This window comes from Manis pentadactyla, chromosome 16 (assembly GCF_030020395.1).
Source record: "Manis pentadactyla isolate mManPen7 chromosome 16, mManPen7.hap1, whole genome shotgun sequence".
Classification (NCBI taxonomy): Eukaryota; Metazoa; Chordata; class Mammalia; order Pholidota; family Manidae; genus Manis; species Manis pentadactyla.
Genome location: NC_080034.1, coordinates 7,306,102 through 7,330,531, shown reverse-complemented (window position 1 = coordinate 7,330,531; position 24,430 = coordinate 7,306,102). Strand labels below are relative to the sequence as shown.

The following is a 24,430-nucleotide window of genomic DNA, read 5'->3' as shown; positions in this document are numbered from 1 at the left end:
AAAACATTCTGGATATTGGCAATATGATAAAACAAGATGATTGATAATTGTTGAAACCAGATCATACACAGATGGCATTCAGTACACTGCTCCCTCTACCCGTTTATGTTTCAAATTTCTCATAATAGAAAACTTATGAAAAAAGAATGGGTTAAATTCATATGCCCAGATGTGGGAGAGAAAAAAAGTCTGAGAGTGCGTCTCCTTAGGAAAGGGAATTTCACTTGTCACCTGTCTCCCTCCCTGCTGTTTATACTTGTGTGTGTGTGTGTAAGACACACATTAAGTGGATAACTGAGCACCCTCCCTACAAAGGAAGAAAGTCCATTCACATGACAGCAATGGCCTTTGTAGTTGATTCTCCCAGCGCAAGGTGCCCTTTTTAATCCCTTAAGCAGAAGAACAGGCTTCCTCCCCAGGAGCCGCTGTCAGTCCCATGAACGCCCTGCCTCCCACCTCAGCAGTCCAGCCGGTGTACCCGGCACGTGCCCGGGACGGTGTGGAGCACACGCTCACCAAATTAAAAAAATAAACCCATCACATCTTGTTTCAGGAAAAGTCTTGTTTTAAATTAAATAGATCATTTTTAGATTCAAAGGGAAAGAAATGTCACCTCTGCCAGTCCAGCTTACTGCTTCATAAGGGGGTCCCGACGCTGCCCAGGATGACTCGAGTGCCGGCGGTTTGGGGCACCTCGTCGCTGGTCGCGGTCGTGGTGGTCCTGCCGGCTTCTGCCTGGACTTTGAGCAGGTGGCTGGGGGGCTCCCCTTCTCCGGAGCAGAGCGGCCTCCGACCTGGCCGGACTCAGGGGGGCTGAGACTCCTGGCCATGCCGCACGGGGCAGTTCCTCCTGTGCACGGGAAAAAGGACTCGGTGAGTAGCAGCTAGGAGAGCACGCACTCAGGTCCCCAGCCATCCCCTTGCAAAGCAGGATTCACACAACGCCACCCCACAGGGCAGAAGGCAGGGGAACGAGGACATCAAATGCTCCCCAAAGGCCTTGTCTTGCTGTGTCACGATCCCGCTGACCACTCTGTAAAGTCTTTATTGAGGCATAAAGAAAAGCAGCATATCAATGCCCTCCATCAGAGATACACTTGTTATCAGTGCCAAACACCATCTCCGGTAAGAAAGAAAGGGAGGTGCTTCCTCACCCCCGGGGCCCTGGGCCCCGCTGTGTCCCCGGAACCTGCCGCCACCCAACCTCATCCTGAGGACCTTCCGCTCTGACCAGGGGCAAGCGCTTCGACTTGCTCAAGTCTTCAAGTCACGGCAGTACAAACCCCCCTGGCAGGGGGCTGAGAAACCACCCCAACGGCTGATGACCGCTAAGTAACGTTCTCAGTGGCAAATAAAAAGCTCTTCACCAAAACTTTTTTGAATAGTATCTGCCTATAAAGCTCTCAGTCTTCCACTCACTGCTCTTTAAGAACAACAGTAATCAGTCAGTTTCAGACCGGGTAAAGAAAAGGAATTGCTTTTGCTCTTTGTCTACGAAGTTCCCTAAACCATCTTTCAGGACACCAAACGCCCCCGACGCCTCCAGGCTCCCCAAGTGCCTGACAGTCACTGTGCTGAATCACGATTGGTAGATGCACCTGGACGTCCTCCCTTTACTCTTTTCTATTTACAATCGATGACCTGTGGGGAATTTTAAGATGAAAACTGCTTCGAAAACGCGCCTAGGAAAATTCTTAGACGAAGGCCAATTTACCTCCTAAACGGGGCACCCGGAAAAGGACGCACAATAGGGAAAAATTAGATTCTAGCGCCACCTGGAGGCCACCAGTGGAATTATCTCCAGAAACTAGAAATTTGCTCAATTCGCAAAAATGTGAGCATTCTTAACAGAAAGGGGGCATATACTAGGTTAAAAGGGCAGTCAGTAGGTAAAACAAGGGTGGTCAAATCCTCACTCCTTGGCTGTGCTTGTATTTTTCAGCTATGCTCTTAAAAGATGACAAAGAATTGACTGATTATCACCATTGTAAATTAGGCCCTAACTGAACCCTCCTACACTCTTCGTGGGAAAGTAAATTAGTTCAACGGTTATGCAAAGCAATATGGAGGTTCTTAAAAAAACTAAACATAGAAATACCACTTGTTGGTAAAGATATCTCAAGACAAATGCTGGGCATAGAAGCTACAGGGCATAAATATGCAAAGAAATAAAAAGCTAACCATTTCAAACAATAAGGCTTCTCTCTCACTTACCAACTTTACATTTCCCTGTATGGCCCCGGAAGATGACTGGTTAGCCAGAGACGGGTAAGATTCCTCAAGGGAGGAACAACCTAAGACAGGCACAGTCACAGGGGGGTCATCAGGTGAGAAATTGGGGATCAACAGAGGTGAGGCTTAGAACCTCACCCCCCCGTTCTGAGAGAAATCTTCTGCATACGTGGATGTTTTATTGCCCTTGTCTAGCTTGGATTAACACATAGTCTACAGGCACACACCTGATCATCTACACTTGCTCTCTTACAACACTAAACTCTGTTTTCTACCTTTATGTCGTATCTACCTACCACTTCAGCATTTTATTAAAAATAAGAATAATAAAGAGAGAAATGTGGTATCCACATATAAATCAAGTTTAAAAATCAAATGAATATTCATATTTGAACTGACTGTTTATAGTTCATAATGCATGAACAAAACCGAAAGCTTCTGTGATGACTGCCCTTGTACTGTTCACCATGTAACTTATTCACTATGTAAGAATTTGTTCTACATGTAAGAACTTGTTTGTTATGCCTCAGAAGATTGGAGACTGACGAAAATTAGGCTTGGGGTGGATTAATGATTGTGCATTGAGTATTGACCCCCCTATACAGAATTTTATTGTTGTTAACAACTATTTGATCAATAAATATGAGAGATACCCTCACAAAAAAAAAAAATACATATATATATATATATATATATATATATATATATATATATAAACACACTTCCAATTGTAAAATAAATAAGTAACCGGGATGTAATGTATATCATAAGGAATATAGTCAATATTGTAACAACTTGGTATGGTGATAGCTGGTACCTAGAATTATCATGTATATAAATGTTTAATCACTGTGTTGTACACCTGAAACTAATGTAATGTAATACTGTGTGTCAACTACCCTTCAATAAAAAAAAATAAAAAAAAAAACTAAACATAGAAATACCACTTGTTGGTAAAGATACCTCAAGACAAATGCTGGGCATAGAAGCTACACGGCATAAATATGCAAAGAAATAAAAAGCTAACCATTTCAAACAATAAGGCTTCTCTCTCACTTACCAACTTTACATTTCCCTGTATGGCCCCGGAAGATGACTGGTTAGCCAGAGACGGGTAAGATTCCTCAAGGGAGGAACAACCTAAGACAGGCACAGTCGCAGGGGGGTCATCAGGTGAGAAATTGGGGGTCAACAGAGGTGAGGCTTAGAACCTCACCCCCCCTGTTCTGAGAGAAATCTTCTGCATACGTGGATGTTTTATTGCCCTTGTCTAGCTTGGATTAACACATAGTCTACAGGCACACACCTGATCATCTACATTTGCTCTCTTACAACACTAAACTATGTTTTCTACCTTTATCTTGCATCTACCTACCACTTCAGCATTTTATTAAAAATAATAATAATGAAGAGAGAAATGTGGTATCCACATATAAATCAAGTATAAAAATCAAATGAGTATTCATATTTGAACTGACTGTTTATAGTTCATAATGCATGAGCAAAACCGAAGGTTTCTGTGATGGCTGCCCTTGTACTGTTCACTATGTAACTTATTCACTATGTAAGAATTTGTTCTCCATGTAAGAACTTGTTTGTTATGCCTCAGAAGATTGGAGACTGACGAAAATTAGGCTTGGGGTGGATTAATGATTGTGCATTGAGCATTGACTCCCCTATACAGAATTTTATTGTTGTTAACAACCATTTGATCAATAAATATGAGAGATGCCCTCACACACACAAAAAAAAAGTATACACTTCCAATGGTAAAATAATAAGTAACCGGGATGTAATGAATATAGTCAAGATATTGTAATAGCTTGGTATTGTGATAGCTGGTACCTAGAATTGTCATGTATATAAATGTTGAATCACTATGTTGTACACCTGAAACTAATGTAATGTAACCGTGTGTCAACTACCCTTCAATAAAAAAATAATTATCTAAGAAAAAAAAGAAATACCACTTGACCCAGTAATTTCACTCCTAGGAATTTACCCAAAAAAACCAAGATCCCTGATTGAAAAAGACATATGCACCCCCATGTTTATCACACTATTTACAATAGCCAAAATATGGAAGCAACCTAAGTATCCATGAGTAGATGAATGGATAAAGAAGATGTGGTACATATACACAATGGAGTATTGTGTATATGTACCATATAATATATGATACCATAAAATACCATAAAAAGAAAACAAATCCTACCATTTGCAACAACATGGATGGAGCGAGAGGGTATTAGGCTCAGTGAAATAAGCCAGATGGAGAAAGACAAGTACCAAATGACTTCACTCATCTGTAGAGTATAATAACAAAGCAACAACTGAAGGAACAAAACAGCAGCAGACTCACAGACCCTAAGAAGGGACTTACCAAAGGGGAGGGGTGGGGAGGAGGGAGAAGGGGATTAAGGGCACTGTGATTTGCAACCACAATATAGGCAGGTCACAGGGAACGGAGGACAGCATGGAGAAGACAAGTAATGACTCTATAGCACCTTACTATGCTGATGGACAGTGACTGCAATGGGGTATGTGGTGGGGACTTGATAATAAGGGTGAATGCTGAAAACACAATGTTTTTCATGTGAAACCTTCATAAGATTGTATATAAATACTTTAATTTAAAAAAATAAAATAGAGTGAATGAAGGAATCAAAAAAATTTTTTAATAAAAATCATTTTTTTAATGTAAAAAAAAAAAATTAGGCCCCAACTAAATGTAAAGAAAGATTTGGCTATGTATACAATACAAGCATATTAATACAAACAGTCCTTCACAGGAAACCCTTGCAAAGAAAAAGGTCTGGAATAGCAGAAAAGCCAGGTAGCCAGGACTGCCAGATAAAATACAAGATGCCCAGTTTTATTCCAATTCTAGATAAACTATTTTTGTGTATAATTATGCCCCAAATACTTAAATTTCTTTTCCATAACTGGGAGGTTGCCAGAGCCAGGGGATGAGAGTAGGAGAGAGATGAAGGTAGTCAAAAGATACAAGCTTGCAGTTATAAAATAAGTCTTGAGGATGTAAGGTACTATAGTTAATAAGACTACATTGCACATTTGTGAGGTGCTTTAGACAGTCATAAAAATTCTCACTACAAGAAAAAAATTGTAACTGTATGTGATGATGGATGTTAACTAGACTTACTGTGATGATCATTTCATAACATATATAAATACCAAGTCATGTTAAGTCCAGGGAGAGGAAATCCTGGGGTAAAATACCTCTAAAAACCGAAATCAGTCAAAGGGACAAATGAAGTTTAAAACCCAGTTATTGCTTACAAACAGGAGTCCCAGGCCGTCTCTCTCCTCTGCTCCAGAAGAAGCCAACAAGCCAGCCAGTCCCTCCCCCTAACCTCTCAGGTTCAGACAGGCACTGGGTTGCCTAGGTAATTACCCACTGACATAGAAATGAACTTCTCTCCACCCCTTAGGAAATGCAAATACACTAAAGCCAGGCAAGATATTCTGGAAATGTTACAATTTTACCCACAATGTTATACACCTGAAACTAATATAATGTCAATGATATCTCAACTAAAAACCATTAAAAAGACATCACAACGTTACCAAATGGATGACAGATTTTAAGAAGATACTTAACTCCAAAAACAAGAAGGTATTGATATGAGGCTATGTAAGGAATCCTTACAAATAAACAAAACCTGTGTGGGGATCCCAGTAGGAACACGGTCAGAGAACATGCCTAGGAATTCACAGAAAGAGAAAATAAATGGCTTACAAGTGTATAAGATGATCTACCAAGCTGTTGAGAAATGGATATTAAAACAATAAACTCAGAAGAAACCAAAACCTACTAAAACCTTGATCTTGGACTACCAGCCTCCAGAACTGCGAGAAATAAATTTCTGTTATTTAAGCCAAAAACAATAAACTCAGATAAACAAAGTTAGAGGACTATACTTCCTGACTTCAAGACTTACTATAAAGTTACTGTAATCCAGACAGTGTGTTATTGGCATAAGAAAAGATAAACAGAGCAATGGTACAGAATAAAAAGTCCAGAAACAGACCCAAACAAATACAGTCAACTGATGTTTGACAAAGGAACAAAGGCAACACAATGAAGAAAAGATAGTCTTTTCAACAAATAATTCTAGAAGAACTGGATAACCACATACAAAAAAAAAATGAGCCTAGACACAGACCTTACATCATTCACAAAAATTAACTCAAAATGGATCATGGAGCTAAATGTAAAACATAAAACTGTAAAATCCTAGAATAAAACATAGGCGATAACAGGGTCATAGGACTTATGAGCTTGGGTTTGGTGATGACTTTTTGAGTCATAACTGACATATAACATTATATTCATTTCAGGTATACAACATTAAGATCTGATATTTGTATACACTGAGAAACATTTACCACAATAAGTTTAATTAACATTTATTACCAAACATAGTCAAAAAATGTTTTTTCTCATGATGAGGACTTTTAAGATCTACTTTCTTGGCAACTTTCAAGCATGCAATACAGTATTATTAACTATCGCCTCCATGGAGTACCCCAATGTGCACTATGGACTTTTTCAGGAATAAGGACGTGTCAATCTAAGTTCATCAGTTGTAACAAATGCACCTCTCTGGTGAGGGGTGTTGAATCATCCAGGAGGCCACGTGAGCCTGTGGCTGGGGCTTTATGGAACTCTGTACTTCCCACTCAATTTCACTGTGAACCTAAAACTGCTCTTAAAAGTAAAGACCACTTTGGCCATCCTGCCTAAAGCAATCTACAGATTCAATGCAATCCCTATCAAAATTCCAACAGCATTCTTCAATGAACTGGAACAAATAGTTCAAAAATTCATATGGAACCACAAAAGACCCCAAAGAGCCAAAGCAATCCTGACAAGGAAGAATAAAGTGGGGGGGGGTCTTGCTTCCCAACTTCAAGCTCTACTACAAAGCCACAGTGATCAAGATAATTTGGTACTGGCACAAGAACAGACCCAAAGACCAGTGGAACAGAATAGAGAGTACAGATATTAACCCAAACATATATGGTCAATTAATATATGATAAAGGAGCCATGGACATATAATGGGGAAATGACAGCCTCTTCAACAGCTGATGTTGGCAAAACTGGACAGCTACATGTGAGAATGAAACTGGATTATTGTCTAACCCCATACACAAAAGTAAATTCAAAATAGATCAAAGACCTTAATGTAAGTCATGAAACCATAAGACTCTTAGAAAAAAACATAGGCAAAAATCTTTTGGACATAAACATGAGCGACTTCTTCATGAACATATCTCTCCAGGCAAGGGAAACAAAAGCAAAAATGAACAAGTGGGACTATACCAAGCTGAAAAGCTTCTGTACAGCAAAGGACACCACCAATAGAGCAAAAAGGCAGCCTACAGTATGGGAAAATATATTCATAAATGACAGATCTGATAAAGGATTGACATCCAAAATATATAAAGAGCTCATGCACCTCAACAAACAAAAAGCAAATAATCCAATTAAAAAATGGGCAGAGGAGCTGAACAGACACTTCTCCAAAGAAGAAATTCAGATGGCCAACAGGCACATGAAAAGATGCTCCACATCACTAATCATCAGAGGAATGCAAATTAAAACCACAATGAGATATCACCTCACACCAGTTAGGATGGCCAACATCCAAAAGACAAACAACAACAAATGCTGATGAGGTTGTGGAGAAAGGGGAACCCTCCTACACTGCTGGTGGGAATGTAAACTACTTCAACCATTGTGGAAAGCAGTATGGAGGTTCCTCAAAAAGCTCAAAATAGAAATACCATTTGACCCAGGAATTCCACTTCTGGGAATTTACCCTAAGAATGCAGCATCCCAGTTTGAAAAAGACAGATGCACCCCTATGTTTATTGCAGCACTATTTACAATAGCCAAGAAATGAAAGCAACCTAAGTGTCCATCAGTAGATGAATGGATAAAGAAAATGTGGTACATATACACCATGGAATATTACTAGCCATAAGAAGAAAACAAATCCTACCCCATTTGCAACAACATGGATGGAGCTAGAGGGTATTATGCTCAGTGAAATAAGCCAGGCGGAGAAAGACAAGTATCAAATGATTTCACTCATCGGTGAAGTATAAGAACAAAGAAAAAAACTGAAGGAGCAAAACAGCAGCAGACTCATAGAACCCAAGAATGGACTAATAGTTACCAAAGGGAAAGGGACTGGGGAGGGTGGGTGGGAAGGGAGGGCTAAGGGTGGGTAAGAAGAAAGGGGGCATTACGATTAGTATGTATAATGTGGGGGGGGCACATGGGGAGGGCTGTGCAACACAGAGAAGACAAGTAGTGATTCTACAGCATCTCACTACGCTGATGGACAGTGACTGTAATGGGGTTTTTGGGGGGGCTTGGTGATGGGGGGAATCTAGTAAACATAATGTTCCTCATGTAATTATAGATTAATGATACCAAAATTTAAAAATAAATAAATAAAGACCATTTTCTTAAAGGACAACTCTCAACGCTTGCCCACCTCAAGGTTATAGAAGGGAAGCTTCATCAATGGTCAAGATTTGGTAGAGATAAATACAGACAGCTTCAAAAGTACTACTCAGAGAGCGTGACTGTGTTCTCTAGAATTTGGGGATGGAGGGGGTGGTTCTGGCCAGCGCCAAGAAAACAGAACTCCCGGGGGGAAAAGGAAGGGAATTCCTGACAATTACACTGAGTTATCAGGGAAAAAAATACCAATAAAGTTCTTTTCTAGAACCAGAAAAACCGAAACTCAAGTTCACATGGAAAAATACACATGCAAGAACAGCCAGGCAAACATAGCAACAGAAGAGCCCTGACGGGGTGCAAGCCCTCCGGGATGCCGGACTGAACTGAAAACTTCATCAGTGAAACCACGTGCTACCAGCACACATACAGACAGGCCATTGGAAGAGGGCAGACAGAAGCAGATGCAACAGACAGAAATCTAGGCTATGATAAAACCAGATTCACTGGGACAAAGACAGGCTTTCCTACCCATCAGGACAAGGGGATACTAAGACAAGGGGATAGCCATTTGCAAATAGAGAAAACTAGATCCATTCAAACCACAAACAGGAATAAACTGCGAACGGACAGAAGTTTTAAAAGTTAAAAAATGAAACTCTACAAGTCCTTGCAGGAGAGATGAGTGAATTCCTCTGTTAGTTGCACGTGGAGAAAAGCTTTCTAAGTACAACTAAATATTCAGAGACAATGAGTTTGACTTAATAAATATAAATAAACTCAAATGTCAAAAAATAAACTCAAATGTCAAAAAGACATTCTGTGCTGGCAAGTTTTGCTCCCCTAGAGCAGTTTATTAAGCCACTCCTGTGTTTGTGCATTTGCAGAGTCGCCACTATTGCTCAGTTTTTACCAGAGATGGGACCTTGGTCTTGTGATGAGAAAGAATTTAAGAGTGGACACAAAAGTGGTTACACATTGAGAGTTTCTTTGGAGAATAAAGGTATAGAGAAGGCAAGAGTTCATGCCTGAGAATGGGGTGCAGGCAGACCCCAAGAGGAATCACACTGAGGAAGCATCAGGGGACCTTTTCTCTGTAAAGGGAAATGAGTACTGACCCCACGGGGTCAGGCTTCCAAGGGAACAAAAGAAAATGACAATTGGAGAGGAAATACTTGCAATATATATCAGAGATAGAGGGCTAACATCCCTAACATATAAAGAACTTTTAAAATTCAGGGAGAAGGGCCAAAAATCTGATAGAAAAGGAGCAAAAGTCATGAACAGACAATTCACAAGAAACAAATTTAAACAGCTTTTAAACATATGAAAAGATGTTCAATTTCACTCATTAAAAAACGCAAACCAAAAGTGCACCGAGAGGCCGTTTCTTATCCTAAAAGTCTAAAGTATGTTAATCCACTCAGAAGACAGGGCTTTGGGGAAATGTGAACTCTCATATATTGTGGGGTCAGGATGGTACAAAATGGCCCCACACATATGGAAAGGAATATGGCAGTATCTAACAAAACTACAATTGCATTTACTCTTTAACTCAGCAATACCACCTCTAGGGATCTATTGTGAGGATGCACACCTAGCCTTATGAGTACACACACATGTGGCTATTTATTGCAGCGTTATTTAAAATTGTGTTAGAGTCGGGAGACAGCCAGACATGGGCAGGGCGGGGGACCTGGGCCAGTGCTGACCTTCAGCCAGGTGCTTACATTCTACACATTCCTGTGAGCTGTTCTCCAGGAATAAGGGAACTGAGAATGTAAATAACAGACTGGCCAAAACTGGCTGGTTCCAATATGGAGGAGAAGCTGACCTAAACTTCATCCAAAAAAATCTATTATCCACTCATTACCATAGCAAAAATCACCTGTCTGTCATTAGCATCGTAAAAATCAGCATCCCCACAGCATGGCAGTCCTGAGAACCCCACAGGCAGAAAGCCCTCTGCCCCACACGAAGGTGGCACGAGCCCCAAACACTCAAAGGACTGGGGAGGATGGATGGGTAGGGAGGGATAAGGGGGGGGAGAAGAAAGGGGGTATTATGATTAGCATGCATAATGGGGGGTGGGAGAAAGGGAAGTAGTGATTCTACAGCATTTTGCTATGCTGATGGACAGTGACTGTAAAGGGGTTTGTGGGGGGGACCTGGTATAGGGGAGAGCCTAGTAAACATAATATTCTTCATGTAATTGTAGATTAATGATAACAAAAGAGAAAGAAATAAAAGGGGGATTACTCCCTGATAGGATAAAACTAACTGTAAATCAACGATTAATGCATGCTTTAAATACCCTTAATTTTGATCATTTAAAGGGTATCAGATGATCAGCTATGGAAGTACATTTTTCTGATAATATTCCTTTCTCTTAAAAAAAAAAAGCAGTTCCTGTGTGGTGATCTCCAATAAGTTCTTCACGATGATATAAAGGGCATATCAAAGTGTGGGCAAAGGGTTTGTTTGCATTTATACAGAGGATCAAAGCCTAATTTGGCTACCCAGAAAACGAATTAAGATACGATATGAAGAAGAACTTCTAACATCAACATCCTCTGGAAGAGTCATTCCAGAAGATGATCATCAAAAAACTTCAACAAAGATCCTGGCGCTGTTGCAGTTGTAGCTGCATTCATCCCACCGGTTCCTGGACTTGCCATGGGAATGAAGAAGGAGATACCTAAGCTGGCCTGTGCATACAGTAAAACAACAAATTTGACTGGATCTATACTGTCAGAACTCAACCAAGAATTAGGAGAAGTGCAAGTTGCAGCGCTCCAAAATCTTGCGACTACAGACTATCTACTGTTAAAAGAACATATGGGATGTGAACAGTTCCCAGGAAAGTGTTGTTTTAATTTGTCTGATTTTTCTCAAACTATTCAAATTCAGTTAGACAATATCCATCATATCATTGATAAGTTTTCACAAATGCCTAAGGTGCCTAACTGGTTTTCTTGGTTTCACTGGAGATGGCTGGTAATTGTAGGTCTGCTTTGGTTATGTAGCTGTATTCCTATTATGTTAATGTGTGTGCATAATTTAATTAGTAGTTTAAAACCTGACATGCTTATGTTACTCTACAAGAAGATATGTCAAAGAAATAATCAATCTTCCCATGTTTTCTTCCGCCTGCTACTTCTATAGCTTTTCTTCTTCCTTCCTAATTACAACCCTTAAGTAGAATTCGTGCCTCATATCGAAATTACCGAGTATCATAATTCTTCCAAGTGGTAAAGATACCTCAAGACAAATGCTGGGCATAAAAGCCACAGGGCATAAATATGCAAAGAAGTAAAAAGCTAACCTTTTCAAACAATATTGCTTCTCTCTCTTACCAACTTTACATTTCCCTGTATGGCCCGAAAGATGACTGGTTAGCCAGAGATGGGTAAGACTCCTCAAGGGAGGAACAACCTAAGACAGGCACAGTCGCAGGGGGGCCATCCGGTGAGAAATTGGGGATCAACAGAGGTGAGGCTTAGAACCTCACCCCCCCCATTTTGAGAGAAATCTGCATCCGTGGATGTTTTGTTGCCCTTGTCTAGCTTGGATTAATACTTAGTCTATAGGCACAGACCTGATCATCTACATTTGCTCTCTTACAGCACTAAACTACCTACCACTTCAGCATTTTATTAAAAAAAAATAAGGGAGAAATGTGGGATTCACATATAAATCAAGTATAAAAATCAAATGAATAATCATATCTGACTTGATTGTTTATAGTTCATGATGCGTGATCAAAACTGAAAGTTTCTGTGATGACTGCCCTTGCACTGTTCACCATGTAAGAACTTATTCACTATGTAAGAATTTGTTCACCATGTAAGAACTTGTTCATTACGCTTCAGAAGATTGGAGACTGTTGAGAATTAGGCTTGGGGTTGATAAATGATTGTGCATTGAGTCCCCTATACAGAATTTTATTGTTGTTAACAACCATTGATCAATAAATATGAGAGATGCCCTCTCAAAAAAAAAAAAAGAGGTTTTATACAGTGATAGGTATTTTGGAATAAATCCATACCCATAAGTCTTTTTTAAAAAAAATAAATAAATAATCACACTGTACTCTGTAACTATATACTATTTGTCAACTATGCCTCAATAAAGCTGAGAAAACTAAAAAAAAAAAAAAAAAAGACAATCTACAACTGGGAGAAATTATTTGTAAAGCACATAACCAACAAAGGACTAGTATCAAGAATATATAAAGAACTCTCAAAACTCAAGAGTAAAAAAAAAAATCAAACAATTAGTAAATAAGCCAAAGACATGATGAGACATTTCACTTGAGGAAATACAGGTGGCTAATAAGTGCATGAAAATATGTTCATTATCACTTGCCATTTGGGAACTGTAAATTAAAACCACAATGAGATATTATACAACTATCAGAACAACTAAAATTAAAAATACTGGTCAACTCCAAAGCTGGTGGGGCTTCAGAGAAACTAGATCACTTATACTTTCCTAGCAGGAAGATGAAGTCCTACACAACTCTGCAGACGATCTGACAGCTCCCCAGACGATGAAACATGGCGCTGCCATATGACCCAGCAGTTCCTCTGCTAGGTATACTCCCGTGAGACAGAAAAACAGCCACCCAAACACCTGCAGGTGGCTGTTCACAGCAGCTGACCTCTGGAACCAGCAACCGCCAGGAGCTGGGAATCACAGGTCTCGTGTGGGGAGGCTGGTGACAGGCCGGCTCACAGCCTCTCACAGACCCCGAGGGCAGGGTCCTGGTCGCCTCCTGTAGGGCTGAGGCACTGCCTGCAGTGCAAGCGAGGGGACCCACAGGGTCCTTGCAAGGGTCCAAGTGGGGCATAGGGGAAATCCTGCAGGCCTGGGCGCCCCTCGGCCCCTGCGTCCTGCTGAGTGCTTGCCGGCCTAGTGGCCGCTACATGGCGCCCCCTTCGGGAGGCCCAGGAGTGTACCCGGGGCGTACGGGGCAGGTGCCCAGCGGGGCAGCACCTTTGACTACCCCCGGCGCACCCCTGAGGTGGCCAGGCCGGCACCCTCACAGCCTGGAGACCTTGTCTGGCCTGGTTTCAACATGTTCCCCTAAAACTCCGCAGTCGGAGCTTCCTTAGAAAGCAGCCAGGAAATGCCCTGCCCTCTCTTCAGAGCTGTTTCCCGCATTAACCACATCTATTTAGTAATGACATTAGTGTCCATATTATTTCCTTCTTCACTTAATAGATTGTGAATATGCATTTTCACATATCCATAAATCTAGATCTAAATCATAATTGCCAAGTCTCCTAAATGGTTGGACGTTTTAGTGTTTTGTTTTTTAGGGGAAATATTTTATTTAGAATTTTAGAATATTTTTACTCAGAAACATAGTAAAAAAATGTTTAATATGAAACAAAGCATACATAAGAATAAACAAAGCACATGTATATACAATTCAGTGAGCAATCATAAAGCTAGCACTTGTGTAATTACCGACCAAGGCGACAGAATATGGCCCGTACCTGGGAGGCCCCTGGCATGACCCTCCAAGATCACAGTTCTCCTCCCCAGAGGCAGGCACTCTCCTGGCACTTGGGATAACTACTTTTGCTTTTCACTACCTATACATACATCCTTAAACAATATAGCTTAGCTTGCATATTCCCAAGTATAATGAACAGATTAATACTACATTATTGTGTCTTGTTTCTTCTACTCTTCCTTGTACGGTTCTTCCATATTACAACTGCAGGTCTTCACTAAATAGAACTGTACCACTGTTTATGCATCCGTTCCAAAACTAGATACAAGTAGTATCTAGCTTAGGTTTACTACCAAAAATGCTGTCAGCATTCTTAGACATTTGACTGTATACACGCATTAATTACTTAACAAGAATTTTTATTTGAGCATATGGACATTTAGGTTTTTGAAACACTAAAGTATCCAACCTCTTTATCCAAGTTCTTCTGAATCTTTCTGAGGATACTGCCCCCTGTAAACGAGTTGACTAAAGGTAGCATGCTTTGAAATCTGTTAAGAACTGTAATCCACGCTGTCCAGCAGAAAGCCGTCAACCAGCACCCCCGGTCCTTGCAGTCCACCGCTCCCGCGGACGCAGCGCAGCCCACTCGCTCACGGCCCCAGGCGCTCTTTGTTCAGCCTGAGCTAACTGTGTGCCCAACCCTGATTCTAAGTCTCTGCTTCCTTCCTGAAATTCGGCTAGTTCGTCCCCAGCTTCCTAAAGGGTAAATCATAAAGTAGGAATCACAGGGACCATGCTGAAGATGGTAATATATCAATTTAGTGATTTTTACCTGAATGCTGTTGCTACTACAATAAAATCTCCCAAACAACAGAGAGAAAAGAAAAGAAAGGAAAGGAAAGGAATAGAGAAGAGAGAGAAAGAAAATTAGGCCACGGGACCCAGAGAGCCCAGGTCAACAGGAGAAAGGCTGAAGTAAGCCACAGGGTTCCCCAGAGAGTGAGAGCAACTAGCTGAGGGCGGAGCAGCCAGGCCGCAGGAACAACACTGTCGGATGAAATGATCAAGTGCCTGCTGTGCTTGGAAGTACTGAGAGAAAGTACACAGCTGGGGGGAATTTGGAGATAAAGGAGTATACAGAAAAATACACCGTTTTAAAAGAAAAATACATTTGAAAAGATCACATTAAGAAAAACAAAACTGTGCACAAAATCATAGTAAACTACATGCAGATATGAAAGCTGTTCACAAGGTCCTAATAGAGCAGTCTGAACACTGATCCAACACAATCCCATCAGTGAATTGGGAGAACACCAGTTCCGATGTGTGTGCGTCAGCTGGAGGAAGGTTAAAGACGTTGTTTTTTTGTTTTAAGCCCTGGGTATGATTTCTGTGCACCAAACATGTAGAGGTTTCTTTGAAAATTAATATTTTATTCCTAAAAGTAAAAAACACAAACCTTTTAGTCCTTCCATAAGCTTTCACAGTTTACTTGGAAACCTCTCCGTCGCGCAGGTGCGGGCTCAGGAAGAAGCCGTGGCTGCCTAGTCCAGTGAGAGGGGCGCGGATGCAGAGGAGCCCCCAAAGCGCTCGGAGGCCCAGGTCAGCGCACTGCCGCCGCCTGCGGGGGATCGCACCTAGGCTCCCCGGGGTTGTGGCTACCCCCAAGTGGTTTCGGGAGCCTGTGCAGCCGGAGCTGCGAGAAGGCAAGCTGACCGAGGTGCTCTGTAACCTCACCAAGCGGCCCTAATGGTTCCAGTCCGCATACTGGGTCCCGGGGCAGGTCCCCTCAAGGCGTGGCTGATGGAAGCAATCTTCGGGGAGTGGGTCAGCGAGGGGCGGCCTTCGTGGCCTCCTTTTCCCACTGCTACCTGCACCCCCAGGTTGGCCCCGTCCCAGGGCAGCTTCTCCTGTGGCCCCGGCCCCAGTCCAGTGCCGCTTCTGGCTCCCAAGTCCCACCTCTCACACCCTTTGCTTCCTGCGCAGGCCGAGGCGGATAGCACATGCCGCACGTCAAATGTGCCGCAACCCTCACGTTAATCAGTGGCGCCCCCGTAGGGCGAGGCTGAGATCTTGGTATCTGGCCGGCCTTATTGCCAGAAGGATGCATCCAGATCACCATGAACTTGCCTACCGCCACAAACTCTGGGTGCAAAGAATGGGGCTGGGAACAGTGAGGGGTTCCTTGGGAGGGGTCCTGATGCTTCCTGCCGGTGCCCAGGCGGTGGTCTCTCTCATTTAGCTCATCTGGGAGAGGATCTCCTCTTTGCAAGGGATCTGGAAGGCCAAATGGACCCACGCTCCCAGGTTCCGGACTCCCACCCCAGAGGCTGCCGTGGGCACCTCCTTTGGTGGACAGCAGAGGGACACAGGTGCGGTCTTCCCACAGTGCTCTTCTTCCAGGCTCAGGGTAGGCCCCTGACCAGGAGGCGGCAGCCCAGGGGTCCCCCGCGGCCATCCGGGAGGCAGTGGCCCCGGGGGTCCCCAGATGCTGCCCCAGCGGTGAGGGCCAGAGCACCCCGTGCTGCCCAGGGCTCAGCTACTAGGTCACCACGGCATTCTGGGTGTGAGGGCCAGAGCCAGGCCAGGTTACCACGGAAGCCTGTGTCCACAGCGGTCTTCTACGTCCTGCCTCTGACGCTGAGCAAAGAACGGATGGGTCGCCCTTTTCCCACTAGTCTGAAGTCCTAATGAAGAATTAGTGATGAATTGGATTCCCCTGGCGTCCGAGGCCCATCATTGGGAGGGGGAGGGGCGAGGGCACTGCCCAGCAGCCACTATCCGCTCCGGGCTGCTCTCAGGCCATGTGAGACCCCCCTGGACTTCAAGCCGCTAGAGGTCACAGGCTCCCCCCCACCTCCGCCACAGGTGCTCAGCTGGGCTCCTTAACCACGTGCATCTGGCTTTTTGCCCGTCGAGTCCGACCTCAGTGGAGAAGCTCCGCAGGTCCGCGGTGACCTGGTTCCAACCCTGGCCTAGACGCGCGTGGGGCTGCAAGCAGAGGCTTCCCTGCTCTGGCGGCGGATGAGGTGGAGACCCTGGAGGCGGAGCCAGGACGGCAGCCCTGCAGGCTCGGCGACCCTCAGGGCGAGGCGCAAGCAGCGCTGGCGAAGGAGGCCACAGCGTCGGGGAGCCTGCTTTATCACGTTTTAAAAACTGAAGCACATTCCCCATATGACACTGTGTCATGTCAAGACACACATGTTCCTTCCATACGCGTACAGGCTGTCGTTCCCATTGTGGTGACAATTAGCACCTCCACCTCGTTTGCCCTCCCACTCTGCTCCTGGCCGCTGGAGGGCAAGAGAAGGTGGCCAGCTGTTAACAGCTGGGTGCTGGGATTTAAAACAAAGCAAAACAAGCTTCATTTTAGTGCTATGAAACTTTCATTTTAAACATTCAAGGAAACCTACCTCTAATGTCCAGGGAAGCAGTATGCCTATTATGCCACTTTGGTCACCACTAATAGACAATCACTCTGACTTAAAGTATTTATTTTATAATAAAGAGACAAAGCTGAATTTATAATAGGCTATTATAGGAGAAACAAAAAAATTATGTGGCATGAATTTAAAACATGTAAGACTCAAAATCAGTGCAGACCCAACTTTCAATTGAGGCTACATAAGAGTAGAACTTGACTCAATGCTGATCCCCACCCACCCCCTTAAGTATACCCACAGCACCAGAACCTCAGATTTTCTCCTTTTCAAGTTACTGAGCAGCAGTAACAGGCCAATGAAGCATTTAGGAGTGCCTGTGACTTTTGTTTGTACATTTTTGCAGGTAAAATGAGAGCTAGTAAAGAGGCAGTCCAGACGGTTTTTGAAGGCTGACTACAGGCGTCAGAGAAAAAGTTCATTATTGCTAGAATCTGTAGACTTTTTAGTTTAGCTGTGGAGTACACACGACAGCCTGCCGCAAGGTCTTCCTGCAGCTCCGCTTTAGTTAAACCAGGTTGGCAGTATTTCCCTTGTAAGAATTTCTCAACTCCATCCTTTGATCAAAATAAGGCCTTTTTCAAAACTAAGAGTGGGACAAAATCCAAAATGAACCATGAGCCTCCTGATGTGATGTACTAAAAAGACCTAAGATTTATCTCATTTTTTTTGCCAAAAATATATAACCTAGATCTACCCATGGGGAAACACCCACACAAACAGCAAGATTTCTAAGCAAGAGAGCAAACTACAGACCATCTGAGAAGAGTAAGTCCTGCTTGCACGCTTGGGAGGCAGGGTCAACTGGCTGAGAGCAGACAGTTTAGTGTGGACAGTCTGGCTTTGGACGGGCTCACCAAAGGTATCAGATTGTATTTATTCTTTGATACACACAGAGGCATAATGGTACACAGAGAGAAATAACTTCAGTTGTTTCTGGATTCTCTGGAAAACTTCAAGAACTTAACTTCGAGCATATGACAGGCTATCTCAGTTATACGTGCCTGTATACTTCAGTTAGTACCTCAACTTTAGTTAATAAACATCTGCACTATCTTCCTCATCAGGGTTTTTCATGACACTTCATGACAAAAACCTTATTTATAGCCTTTCGGAGTCCTTCTGAAGCACCTTTATAATCAGACTTCACTCTCACCCTACAGTATTGCCTCCTTAAAAACTGACTGCAGTTATAATTGGAATTGCACTGAGTTTTTAGATCTGGGAAGAACTGACCACATCTATGCAAAATTCAACTATTTAAGAACACAGTGTCTCCATGTATTCAGCTGTTTTTCCTTTCCCTGTCCTTCCCTCTTTCTCTTCAAATGTTGCCATTGATTTCAGGCTTTTTCCAGTTTATGTTTATTCGTAGATATTTCAAGTAAAGAAATAAAGTTTCTACATTTTATCAGAAATAAGTTTTCATTAATCTGAAGTAGAATGTAATGAGTTAGAATTTTTATAATCCTTAAGGCAACACTAATAAAAAACCATTTAAAAACAGTCATTAATATGGTATATAAAAATGTGTTTAACACAAAATAATGGATAACAAAAAGGATGTAAGAAACAAAAAGCAAAATGACAGTCATAAACCCAATCATTCTTATCATATTGGTAATTACAATAAATTTTTTAAAGTTTTGTTGATATACTATCTTATGTTGGTTTCAAATACACAAAACAGTGGTTCAACACTTACCCATACTATTAAATCATCACCCCCTCTACAGTGGTTACTATCTATCAATGTAGAAAGATGTTACAGAATCATTGACTATATTCTCCATGCTGTACTACCCTCCCCTGTGACCAACTTACATTGTGATTGTGACTTATTGGATAATTACACATTCTAATGACTGAATCCTCCGATCAAAAAGCAGAGATACTCCAAGTAGATGAAGAAGTCAGATTCAAAGACTACACCTTGTTACTCTATTTATATTAAATGTTCTGAAAAGGCAACTTTGTGGAGACAGAAAGCAGAATAGTTGCCTGGGGCTATAGGCAGTAGTAATTAATGACTGACTGCAAACAGGCACAAGGGAAATTTCTGAGTGGAGTGATAGAAATATTCCAAAACTGGTTTGTGGTTACGGTGACACAACTCATAAATTGACTAAAAGAAAATTTGAATTCTACACTCACAGTTTTATATAGTATATAAATTATAACCAACTAAGCAGTTAAATTTTTTTAATTGCCATGCAGTAGCATGGGTACCCAAAGCATCTAAAATGAAAATTCTGACTTGATAAAGATATAGAGCAATTGGAAGTCTCATAAATTGCTGGAAAAAATGTAAATTGGTTCAATCACCCTTGAAATTTTTCAATTTATGGACATCTTATAACCCAGCGATTCCAATTCTAGATATATAAGCAATAGAAATGCATATATGTACACACAAGTCAGGTACAAGAATTTTCATAGTATCACTATTCATTATGGGCCAAAGTAGGAAACAGCCAGAAGGTACAGCAACAGAACAAAAACTAAATTATGGTTTATTTATGCAATGGAACTATACTTCTTACAGCAGCCAGGTGGCCAGGACCCTAGCAGCTGCTCTCTGGTGAACCAAAAGAATGCTGATGGCCAGGCCTGTGTGTTGGCATGCCTGCCCAGGTACTAAGGGGGAGCCTCCACTCCAAGTTCCAAACGCATGCTAGGTTCTACTCAGGGGCCAAACGCCCAGCTTCAAAGTGAGAGCCTCAGAAATGACACACTAGCATTATCTGTGAGCTTGTTAGAAATGCAACTTCACGGGCCCAATGTGGTGAATCAGAATGCCTGGAGAAGAGGCCTAGGAAATAGTGTATTAGCAAGTCTTCAAGGTGGTGATTCACACTTTCAAGTTTGAGGACAAAAGATGCAAAAAAAACCAAAGCACACTAACCTGCATCTCTCACCCCTGTGCTTGAGGGCCTGACTGACCATAAAATCATAGAAGCCTTAGAGTTTCAAAATGGTAGACAGAAAAAAATTAAATAAATAAAACCACTACCTATCAGCCATTTACCCACCCCTCACATCCAGACATGAATGAACAGAGCCAATCGTTTATAAATATGCTTAATTTTAAGTGAGCAAAGATCTTTATGCCATTGGACAAAAAGGAAATTCATTTCTTTACCAGAATGGCACTTCAAATTCACATTTGCATTAAAATAACCAAACTACTACCCATCAAGACACAAGAGAAAATAATACAGACTTAAGGATATTTGTTTCTCTTGAACTTTAGTAGCACAAGGGCTGTTCTCATAATGAAATGCTCCAGACAATACTTAGGCAACAGGATACTGGGAAGTCTGGGGACCTGATGCAAGGGCCTTCAGGAACTCAAGTTATTTCATTTTGATGAAAGAAAAATGGATAAAGAAAAATGCTCACCGTTCCAAACTACTCCGTCACAGTGGTGAGGAGGTGAGGGGAGGTGTTGGCAACATCATTTCTCAGGGTTTGGCTCTGAACCTTCGGTCTGGAAATAGCGGTGGAACCAAGCTGAGGTTGGCACGGGCAGTGGTGAGTTTGCTTGAGTTACATCTCTGCCTACTTTTCCAGGCCCTACTTGGACTCCTCTCACAAAGGGATACTCGACAGCTGCCTGCACACTGCAGTTAGAAAAGTGCAAAAAATTGGGCTAAGGTAAGAGAGGCTGGAAGGAAGCCAGGTACCGCCAAGTGCTTCGCCGGCGGCTCCCTCCACATGCAGGGTTTCAAAGCCCCTCGCCTCCGGCGCGATGTTCCCAGCGCCCCGACGCCAGGCTCAGGAGCACACTCTCACCCGATTTTGCACACGGGGCTGTCTGAAGATGGTAATCTCGCCTAAGTTCCAGGAGTTAACTGTGTTCCATGTCCGAAATTACGGCTCAGTCCCAGCCTAAACAGTAAAAGAAAGACTGAGGGGCGGCCAGGCCAAAGATCAGCAGGAGTGCTGCTGGAAGGGTGGGCGGCCAGAGGAGGGAGGCGCGCAGTATGGCGTCCCACCTGCCGGCGAGGAGACTGGAGAGTCCGCTCTGCCGTGCCTCTCTCGACAGAGGCGCTGGAGCTCAAGCACACCTGGGGTTGCTCGGCGAAGATCGAGTCCGCCAGCCACGCCTCCAGGTAAAGCAGCAAGGGTGTCTCAGTTCCTGCGCCGGGAACCACCAGAGCCAGGTGCGAATCCGTGGTGGCGGAAGCGGTAACCTCAGCAGCCCGTCCAGGAACCGGGAGGGCACCCACTCGCCCCCCTGAGCCTCAGCGGCACCAGCGCCACCCACCACGACCACCCCAGCAGTCCCGGGGCCCGACCGCGCAGCCCCGCGGGATCCAAGAGGCGCGAAGCCCGTGCCCACAGACGGTCCGGAGAGCCCCGCTCCTTCCGGCGGCGCCCGCGCCTCTTCCGGCCGAGCCGACCAATGGCCGCGCGGCGCCGATCGCCAGGACTTCCTCTGGGACCTGGAGCCGGGGTCTGTTTGAGTTAGCCGGGTTGCCAATCCTGTCCGTGGTCCCTGCCGAGTAAGGTGTGGCTTAGCTCCAAAGGCCGCTACCCGGCACAGAGCTGAACTGTGGTTTGCGCCGGCGACCTTGCTGCCCCGGAATCACTGTCGATGCCTAGAGTGAAGCTTCCTTACCTTCCGGAGGGTAGCTCGGGAGGTCGGCGGAGGGCAAACGCCTCGAATCTCCCCTGCAGCCCGCTGCCTTATGGCGCTGGTTGGTTACCGCTTGGAAGTCGTTCAAGCAAGTGTGTCGTATTTCAAAGCAAACGTCAGAGTTGGGTATTATAGAAAACATCAAGTATAGACAAATTTCGTTTATATCCAGTATTCTGAGACTAGTGTTGATGCACACTTCATTCTAGTTTCTTAAAAATAAATTTTAATTTCACTTAAAATTTAAATTACGGAAAATTTCACATTCAAAAAGTTATGCAACAAGCACCATGTATCAACTCCCTCTCCTACCCTTGAACAAGATGTTAAAGGTGCTTCCAGAATCTGCCCCACTTCTCTCTTCTTTCACATAGACATTACTAAGCACTTTTCCTTTCCTCCCTCAGGAAATCAGTCCTGGAGCTGATGTGTATTATCCCACCCGTGTTTTTAATTTTTTCTAGTGCACTTCTAGAAATACTGATAGCTGTTTTAGAAAAGATAGCACCTGCAGTACAAACTATTTTCTTCTTACCATTAGCTAGATTGTGTTTATTTTATAAATCTGTTTAAAGGAAAATTTCAGTCGTTTACATAAGGGGGATAATGTACTGAATTCCCTCATGTGCATCATCTAGGCTTCAACACCTATCAATAATCTCTGAGAGATGATATTGAATCTAACTTAAGTGGATATTTTTATTTCTCCAATTTAATTTTAAAAATCAATATAATACATGCATTGTAAAAAAAAAATCTTGAGGATATAATGTATGAAAGTTCCCCCTTTCATGTATTCTCCCTCAATCTCTTACTAATCCTTTTTCAGTTGTGTGCATTGTGAATATCTTCTTCTAAATTGTCTTTTTCTTTAAAGTGTCATTTGATGAATAAAATTCTTAATTTTAATATGATAAGATTTATCAGTTTTTATAGTAAGTGCATTTCTTACATTAAGAAATCCTTCCCTGCCCTAGAGTCTAAATATACTCACTATACTTCCTACTAACAATGCTAAAGTATCTATCTTAACATTGAAATCCTTGAACCATGTGGGGTTAACTTTATAAAATTGGGTGTAAGGTGGGGATATTGTTTAATCTTTTTATAAATTGATAATTTTTGCTTAAGCCATTCTCTTGAGGATACATCGAGCCTGAGGCCACTTCAGATTATCCTGAAATTTTTCAGACTCTACCTACAGCATGAGTCAGTAACAAAGCTGGTTTGTGGTAATTATTAGGTTCAGACATACTTGAGAAAGGCCAAGACAAGTTTCTTTTCCATTCCCATCTGGATGGCAGCTTATTTTGATTTAGTTTTATTTTAGAAGGATAGTAATTTGGGTTCCTAGCTTTATGCAGAGACCCCGTATTAAGTTCCCTATATTTGTCAAGCCTTGAGTTTTACTTGCTGATCTCATGCCAACTTCAAAACAGAATTGCTTGTTTTTTTAGGATCTAGCATAATCTGCCGAATAATCAGTTTTGTCACTTTATTACCTCCAAGGATTCCCGTTTGGACTCCAACATTTTAAAGCTGTGTGATTAAATGGACGTTATTTCAACTCTCTGCACCCTATAAAGGAAAAAAAAGTACTACCAAGAAGACATCCATCAAGTCATGTGCCTTCATTTTCTCTGCTTAGCCCTGAGGAACCAGTCTGAGGAGGTCTGAGTTCAGAGAATAAAGTGTGTGAGTGTATTGGCTTGTAATTTCTCACTGAGAAGCGTGTTCCTCATTACTTCACTTGTAATCTTCAATCCTTACAATGAAAAATGCTGTGAAGCATGATGAAGACGTAACAACTGAGTTAAGCTGTGTAGGACATACCCTCAGGTAAGCGCGATTTAGCTCCGTCTCCGAAGCAATGAACATTTAAAGCCTTAACCCAATCAAGAGATCACACTGCTGTGGGCAATCAAGGAAAATTTCTTTTTACCCAGCATGTATGTTCTTTACCCAGCAACTCACTTCTAACGAATTGTTTATGTGGGTTGTGGTGACCTGAACCATAGACAAGTTGGATAACTTCTCCCAGATTCAATTTCCTGGTGCGGATAAGACAGCACCCTGTTCTCTCTTTTACGGGGATCCTCCGCGGCAAAGCCCCCCATAAATCCCTAGCCTGGCTGAACGCGTGCAGCAGTT

The 24,430-nt window shown here is 42.7% G+C and overlaps 1 protein-coding gene across 1 annotated transcript; it reads right to left on the bottom strand.

Moving 5' to 3' along the window:
- Nucleotides 1-628: 628 nt before the first annotated feature.
- On the bottom strand, nucleotides 629-22,421 carry OOEP (oocyte expressed protein). Its single transcript, XM_057494274.1, is given in 4 exon segments — nucleotides 629-850; nucleotides 21,636-21,769; nucleotides 21,772-22,173; nucleotides 22,262-22,421. Coding segments are annotated over 4 exon segments (918 nt in total).
- Nucleotides 22,422-24,430: the final 2,009 nt, after the last annotated feature.